We start from the raw sequence: 8,386 nt of genomic DNA, 5'->3' as shown, positions 1-8,386 counted from the left end.
TAACTAGGTCCAAAGCTTATGGATTTGAGTTGAAAGCTTATCACTAACTGGGTTCAAATTCAAAGCTTGAAAAATCAACTTAGAACTTTTTTGGAATTGAGTTCGAATACCCCTCAAAGAATTCAGAGTTTGAGAAGTTAACTTCAAAGTTATGGAGTTCAATGCTACTCTTTCACCGAGTCCAATGGTACGGCATCATACGGGAGGAATTATATTAGGAGAGTAATTTGTTGTCGGAACATGAGTTCTCTTCCGAATTTGGGTGGAAAAATTGACTATGTCTCAAAGTTGATGAACTTTTGATAAAATATTCAAAGTTGATGGACCTTTGATTATATGTTCATAGTTGGTTGCATAGTTTAATGATATATCTGATCTCTTTTCACAAATGAGGAGCAAATTACCCTATAAAACGATAAGTCTACCCTTCATAAACAAAGATCTCATCCAGAAGCTTGAACAGTTGCAATCAATGAATGATGAAGCTGCAAAAGCCAAATAACTCATGGCATCAAGCAATTCGACTACAGCCGGTGGTGCGAGTTTGTGTCGGAGATCGCCAGCATGAGCTGGCTACACCATCGCAACTTGGTGTAGCTCGGCTACCGCCGGTGGCGAGGCGAGCTGATGCTTGTCTATGACTACATGGTGAATGCAAGGCTCGACAAGCACCCATTCAACGCCGGCAAGTCGGTGTTGAGCTGGGAGCTGCGTGCCAAGATCGTTTGGGGCGTCGCCGTCCGGCTGTTGTACCTACACGAGGGGTGGGAGCAGGTGGTGGTGCACCGGGACATCAAGTCCAGCAACGTGCCCCTTGACGCTGACATGAACGGCAAGCTTAGCCATTTCGGCCGCGCGAGGCTGTATGACCATGGCAGCAACCTGTAGACAGCTCGGGTACCTCGCGCCAGAGATGAGCAAGACGGGCAAGGCCCGCAACCACAAGCACCGACGTGTTTGCCTTCGGCGTCTTCCTGCTCGAGGTGGTCTGTGGCCGGAGGCCCATGGAGAACAGCGACAACAAAGATCACCAGTAAGCTTCGGAAGTTGCCATCAATGAATGATGAAGCTGCAAAAGTCAAAGAACTCATGGCATCAAGCACTGCAAACAAAGATCAGCAGTATATCTACGAAATACTCGTAGCATCTGGTCTTCTACACAAATTCCTATACGAAGCCCATGGATAAAAAAATCCATCTTTCGCAGGATTCTATCCTTCCCTCCACTCTGGCTTCTAAAACCACCACAGCGCAAGAGTATAGTAACTAAGCAGAATCGATTCTATCAGTTATCATGTAAAAATTTCCCTGTACAGAAAGGGAAAATAACAAATCTGGGAAAATTTGAACAAAGGAAAGAACAAATCTACCGATAATTCGCAGTTGCAGCTCAACCACGGCAACTATTCACAAACTAATCAATCAGCCCCGAACCATGCGGCCACTCAGGCAAGGACGCCGACAGTTGAAACGGCTCGGGGAGCTCCACCCCGTAGGCCCCGGCGACCGATCGGCCGCAGCGGAACCAGCTCCACCCGCCCATCGCTCTCAAAGTCGAACGGGTAGTGCAGCAGGGCAAAACAGTCATTTAATGTGCAGATCTAGTTGCAATACTCAAAATAAAATTATGTTACAAACTAATCTTTATGAAATATATAATTAAATGTTCATCAACTTTAAATATTTTATCAAAGATTCATCAACTTTTTCGAGACATAGTCAATTTTTCTAATTTAGGTTGTAAAACCCATCTAAAAAATTATAGTTTTTTGAGAATGTACAAGTATTTAGGGCATAATTTGATTGTCTGTACCGTAGACATCCTGACTCAGCTCGTGTGTATATTCCTGTAGAGAATGTTATTTAGTTGTTTGTATGTGATGTTCCTTCATACATCTACAAATACAATTATACTGTTGGAGTCTAACCTGATGGATACATCCGAATTGTGATTCTCTATGAAGCGTGGATGTATTGCATCTGCTACAGTGTGATAATAGATCTAGTCGTTTGTCTTATGTGTAGGAGCAATATATTTACTTATGTAGGCAACAAGATAATTAAATATTTTTTTTCAGACATACTACATCCACTTAATATATTTTTATTTATTCAAAATATACTTTACAGCTTAAAAACAACTAAATACACTATTAGTAAACAATGCACCACTTCACAAAAGTTAGTGACAGCCCGCCACCGCGCGACTCGCCCGCTCGCATGCATGCTCCGTAGAGCCGCGCCGTTCGCCTTCTCGAGACCGAGGACACCGCCCAACCATGCGCTACCACGGCCGCCTTCCCGCGGCTCATCGGCCGCGCCCGACCAGGACACTGCGCGGCGCGCCATCGCGCAGCAGCGTGACACACGGCTCGCCCGCGGCGGCGACACCGCGGGCGCCCGCGACATGTTCGATGGAACGCCGCGCTGGGCCGTGTCCTCCTGGAAAGCTGCGGTCGCGGGCCACGCCAGGCGCGGGAGCGTCGCCGACTCGCTGGACGCCGTCGCACGGATGCATCGCTCCGGGGTGGGGCTCACCGAGGCCACCTTCGCGTCGGTGCTCGGCGCCTGCGCCCGCGGGCGGCTATTCCGCGTGGGCGCGCAGGCGCACTGCCAGGTGGTGAAGTCCGGGTCCGAGGGCTTCCTCGTCGTCGGGGCGTCTCTCCTCGATTTCTACTCCTCATGCTTCGATCTTCGCGGAGCTCGCGTGCTCTTTGAGTCCCTTCATCCGAGGAACGAGCTGCTGTGGAGCCCAATGGTCGTGGCGCTCGTGAGGTTCGGCTTGCTGAGCGAGGCTCTGGGTTTGCTCGAGCTCATGCCAGCGCCTCGCGATGTGTTTGCATGGACCGCTGTCATCTCAGGCTACGCAAAGGGCACAGATGAGCGCTGTGGCAAGGCGCTGGAGCTGTTTGTGCGGTTAGTGGCTGATGATGGTGTCATGCCAAATGAGTACACTTATGACAGTGTTCTGAGGGCTTGTGTGAGGCTTGGAGCGTTAGACTTTGGAAAATCAGTTCATGGATGTCTGATTCGTAGCGGATATGAGACCGAGCAGTTAATCACCAGTGCTCTTGTTGATCTTTACTGCACTTCTGATGCTTTGGATGATGCCCTGCAGGTTTACAATGACTTGGAAAGGCCATCCTTGATCACATCCAATACGCTGATTGCAGGGCTTATATCAATGGGCAGGACAGATGATGCTAAGATGGTTTTCTCACAGATGCCAGATCATGACTCGGGCTCCTACAATCTGATGATCAAGGCATATGCAATGGACAGAAGGATTGAGGATTGCCAGAGGATGTTTGAGAAGATGCCTCGGAGAAACATGGTGTCCTTAAACTCCATGATGTCGGTGTTTCTCCAGAACGGAAGGTTGGAGGAGGGGCTGAAGTTGTTTGAACAGATAAAGGATGAGAAAGACACAATAACGTGGAATGCTATGATTTCAGGTTACATTCAACATGATCAGCCTTCAGAAGCTCTAAAGCTATTTGTGGTCATGTGCCGGCTGTCCATTGAATGCAGCCCTTCTACATTCTCTACTCTATTGCGTGCCTGTGCAACTATTGGAACTCTTGAGCAAGGCAAAATGGTACATGCTCACCTCTGCAAGACTCCATTTGACCCCAATGGTCATGTTGGAACAGCCCTTGCTGATATGTACTTTAAATGTGGTTGCGTGAGTGATGCACGATCTGCATTTGGTTGCATCACATCGCCTAATGTTGCTTCTTGGACATCACTCATCAGTGGGCTCGCCCAGAATGGTCACTGGCTGGAGGCTCTAGTACAATTTGGGAGGATGCTGAGGCATCATGTCAATCCGAACAAAATCACTTTTTTGGGTCTCCTTATGGCTAGTGCTTGTGCTGGTTTTGTTAACAAGGGGATGAAAATGTTCCACTCTATGGAAAACTATGGACTAGTTCCAACTGTGGAGCATTATACTTGCGCTGTCGATCTTCTTGGTCGTACCGGACGTATCAGAGAAGCTGAGAAGTTCATCTCTGAAATGCCTGTGCCAGCAGATGGTGTGGTATGGGGAGCCCTACTTACTGCCTGCTGGTATTCAATGGACCTGGAGATGGGTGAGAAAGTAGCTCAGAAATTGTTTTGCATGGGCACAAAGCAGAGGTCTGCTTACATTGCAATGTCTAACATCTATGCTAAGTTGGGCAAATGGGAGGATGTTGTGAAGGTACGGACAAGATTGAGGAATCTCAACGTGAAAAAGGAACCAGGTTGCAGTTGGATTGAGGTCAAGGATGCAGTTCATGTATTCCTTGTGGACGACCAGAATCATCCCGCGAGAGATAAAATCCACTTAATGCTTGAAGATTTAGTATCTAATATATCGTTACATTCTGAGCCTGATGATGATTTGTATGCAGATCCAAAATAGTCACAATAACGCAGTTGCAATTATTCTTTTCCTGTATATAGATAGTACTGAAACCTGTAGACAACCTCTAAGTAAGAATTTATCTGTTCCAATCTCAGCTATGTGATAACTGTTACTAAATTTGTGATTGTCTAAGGTACCAGCACCGTGGGTAAACTGTATTCAGATACGCGTTTATATGCTGATGCTTCTAATCCTCAAGGAGGAATAAAATGCGCTAATGAAAAAAAAAGTCAGATTCATCAGCTGCAACGAGTTTACTTAGTTCAATTTGCCGAACGCATGTGACTACAGGTATGATTTGGTTTTCGTCAGATATCAGCATGTTACGGCCAACAAAATTTGGGAAGGACGCAGCATCTATACGACTGCAGTCCTTGATATGTAAGTCATGTCTGTGACAGAATGAGATTCTCTTCAGCCACTGATGATGTGCCATTTCCTTGATTTGTATCGTTGAAATTTCATCACGCCAGGTTGATTGCTAGATTCTTTCTATAGTGCCAAATCTGCTATGGAGTTTTGCTGCGGTGATCTTTACACATGGCCATTTGGACCGTTTTTACGTAGGAAAGAGATCTTCAATTAGAAAAGGGTGAATAGATGTCCTAATAAATTTCTTGTGAAATCGATGATCTTATTCTATTTGGATGATCCAACGTACTTAAAACTAAAGCAGAAGTAAAAATAAAGAGAAAATCGAGACAACACGACTTCATGAATGATATATGAACATATGTTCTATTTAAGATCAATTCATATGTCTTAGCACTCGAAAAATCACAACATTAAAAAAAAAGATGAACACTGAGCAACAAAACTCTCTAAGTTAATTGTTTAGAGGTAAAAGAATTCAAGACCCCATCACACAAGCGTGTGTATGTGAATTTTATATCTCTAGCAACAAGAAGAATAACCACACAATATGCGGAAATTTCAGTCTAAAAACTAAAACGAAAATCAAAGCCGAAAACTAAAAAACTTGCAAACTTTCAAGGGAACCAATAGAGGGAAACTAGAAGGAGGAAAATTTAAGTATATGCAAAAATATAAACTTCGTTACTCAAAGAGGTCAGTCCTATTTTAGGCGGATTACAAATATTTATCTCTCAAAACTCTCTCATATTACATAGGCTAAGCACTCATCCTTCTCTCCTCTAAAACCCTGACTCTAAGCTCTCGAATGGGTGGCACAAGGTTGCTCAAGTGGCCGATTCAAACTCTCTTATAGCTCTACTCCTCTATTTATAGGCCTAAGAAACTTGATCACTAAGTTTATTAGTTTTTCCTAAAGTACCCCTCTCTTGTAGTACACTTCTACCACCGAGGACACTTTGATCCATTTTCTTCTCCATTCATTGGACAGTCATGACGCCTTCATGACTTAGTTTTGTCTCGACATAAGCTTCACGATGGTGCCACATATTCCTCCAGTCCTCCCACAGTTTTGAGGTCAAACAGCGAAACCACCTGCACACTTCTCAAAGCGTGACTCGTCACCTTGCTTACACCTTAAGCAAGCACTTCGATGTCATCAACACGTGTACTCCGTGATGCTATCCTAACTGCCGGCAAGTCTCACCCGCTCCTAATCCCTCGGGCAATCTTGTCACTTGCACCGGCATCCCCTTCACTTGACTTTGTCAACACCCCGTCTCCATCCGCCTTTGTCACATCCCAAATTCTATATTCGCATGATTAAGCTTAATCATGCGTCATTAGCGTCACAATTAAATTCGAAGCAAATCATTTTGGCACATTCGTTTTGAGTCAATCGGATAAGAGAAAGAATTTGGGGAGAGAAAATAATAGAATTCGCAGTTAAAACTAACATTTTTCTCTTATATGTGGGACCCACCGGTCGGTCCCACACCTTACTTCTCTCTCCTTCTCACTTGATTGCCCCCACCAACGGCCACACCGTACCCACCTGCTCCCACTCCCTCTCTCCCGTGCTCTACCGAGCTAGCAAGGGCACCAGCTCCCTCTCACTCCCATCTCAAGCTCTCTCTCCCTTTCTCCCAAAATCCGATCTTAAGAGAAGGATTTGAGGTACGTATATGGTACCATCGCGATCCTTAGATCATAAGCTTTCTATCCCTCCAATTCGTTTGCTCTTTCCCAAGGATTTGTGCCAGATTTGATATCTTTCGGTGTTTAGGGTTGAAACGTGAAGAACACCGGATTTCTTCGTCTCCCGAGTAATTTCCTCCATTTCCTTCATCATCTGACGGTCACCCAACTCTATAAACACCATGGGTGAGTCTCCTCGGCTCCCATGGCATGGATGCATGAATTGGTTGGTCAAAATTTAAGAATTTAGAGCTAGGGTTGAAGTTCATGAGTTCTTGATGTTTTGGTAGCAATAGCCAAGTTTTGGTCAATTTTCGGCTTATATGTGTGGTTCTATGCGGTAGAGGAGGTCAAGATGATGCTCTATGTCCAAATCCTCACCCGAAAGGTTGCTAGAATGGTCGCCGGTGAGCTCACCAAGTTTTCCTAGCCGCATACAGCGGTCTGATCGTTGTTCCAAGGGTCCGACTGCCCCTCGGGCCGGTCTAATCGGCAAAACCTAAACCTCTCTGCACACTGGCGATCTGACTGTGATTTCCGGTGGTCTGACCATGACTCCCGGTGGTCTAACCGCCCCTGTTGGTGGTCTGACCGCGGTCACTCAGACAGAACCGTTTTCAGCACAGTTTACTGTTGGCTGAAACTTGTAAAATTCATAATAAATTATCTGTAGCTCCAAAAATTATGAAACCAACTTTTTTGGTTTCATAATAACCTACTATAACTATTAAAAATGTCCCCAACCATTAATATTTAATTAAATTTCTGAGATTTATTAATTAGGTTAAAGCTTCATTAATTCACCGTTAATTCATCGCAAGCCCAAAATGGGTAAAACCAATTTTGCTAGTCTCCTTATGACTTTTTCTATCTAGGAAAAATATTTTCATGCTTTATATGGCATATTTTATGGAAATTCATCAGATGTATATTGTAGCATGCATTATTGCATTTCACTTATGCTCATCATTGCATGCGCTTTTCTTTAGTGAACAAGGAGCCGGAGCGTGATACGACTGTGGTTGAATACAACTCTAATCTTCTAGTTTTATACGAGTGTTGCTTGGAAAATTATAGGTAGCCACCTGAGCAGCAAGGCAAACAACTAAACATATTGCACGTTTGTTCAATTGAATGAAGTCTAAAATTTATAAACTATGCTTATGTATGTTTGCATGTGTCGAGTAGAGATCGGGTACAAGTGGGTAGATCCTATGTTGAATCCATTATTTCTACATTAAATTGTTGCTCATCCTTTCCTTGTCATCTTGAGTATGTTGTTGGTGTCTAGATTACAAGTTAAATCAAAATGCTTAGCAATGCATAGGTCATTTGGTAGAAGTCGAGCGGTGAATTATTTCATCGTTCGCGAGTATAGGTGTTATTTACTTTCATAATGATCACAATGTTGGATATGGGTTGATGATGGTTGGATGAATGGTGAGTATGAGACGTGATGTGGGCGGTGCTAGGGCTGTTATCTACTCCGGAGGAAAGTCCTGGGGCAAGCCGGGAGATGAACCTGGACACCGTAGACCGCTTGCATCATTTAAGCACCGATCATCGGTGTAGTCGGCTTTAGTACTTACCTTACTCACCACATGCTGATCTAATGGTAAGGCGAGCCGAATACCTCTATATCTGTGATCATTTGGGTGTGAACATTGACGGTGTGAGCGGGCGGGCTTGTAAGAGGTGCTAGTTTGCTCCTGAAGTAGTTCTAGTACCTCCGTGCCAAGCGATGCATGATCTAAATGGGGGCTTATTAGGAAAGGTTTACATGTGTACCCCTTGTATGAATCTGTGTGGTTATGCAAGCCGTATGGTCCTCAAGTCGTGTGGGTCCAGGAGTACCCCTGCAGGTTGTAAAAATATTTCGAAATACCGCGTTCTCGGTCATGAGCA

General features: G+C 44.6%; 1 protein-coding gene across 1 annotated transcript; it reads left to right on the top strand.

Moving 5' to 3' along the window:
- Nucleotides 1-2,224: 2,224 nt before the first annotated feature.
- On the top strand, nt 2,225-4,408 carry LOC133925425 (pentatricopeptide repeat-containing protein At2g13600-like). The gene has a single exon (XM_062371357.1). The coding sequence runs from the start codon at nt 2,225-2,227 to the stop codon at nt 4,406-4,408; it is 2,184 nt and encodes a 727-aa protein (XP_062227341.1).
- Nucleotides 4,409-8,386: the final 3,978 nt, after the last annotated feature.

This window comes from Phragmites australis, chromosome 7 (assembly GCF_958298935.1).
Source record: "Phragmites australis chromosome 7, lpPhrAust1.1, whole genome shotgun sequence".
NCBI classification, from domain to species: Eukaryota; Viridiplantae; Streptophyta; class Magnoliopsida; order Poales; family Poaceae; genus Phragmites; species Phragmites australis.
The sequence above is the reverse complement of the archived record's forward strand: the minus strand, read 5'-3'. Positions and strand labels throughout refer to the sequence as shown.

Coding starts and splice junctions, on each gene's coding strand:
- LOC133925425 (XM_062371357.1), top strand. CDS start 2,225: ATGCTCCGTAGAGCCGCGCCGTTCGCCTTCTCGAGACCGAGGACACCG.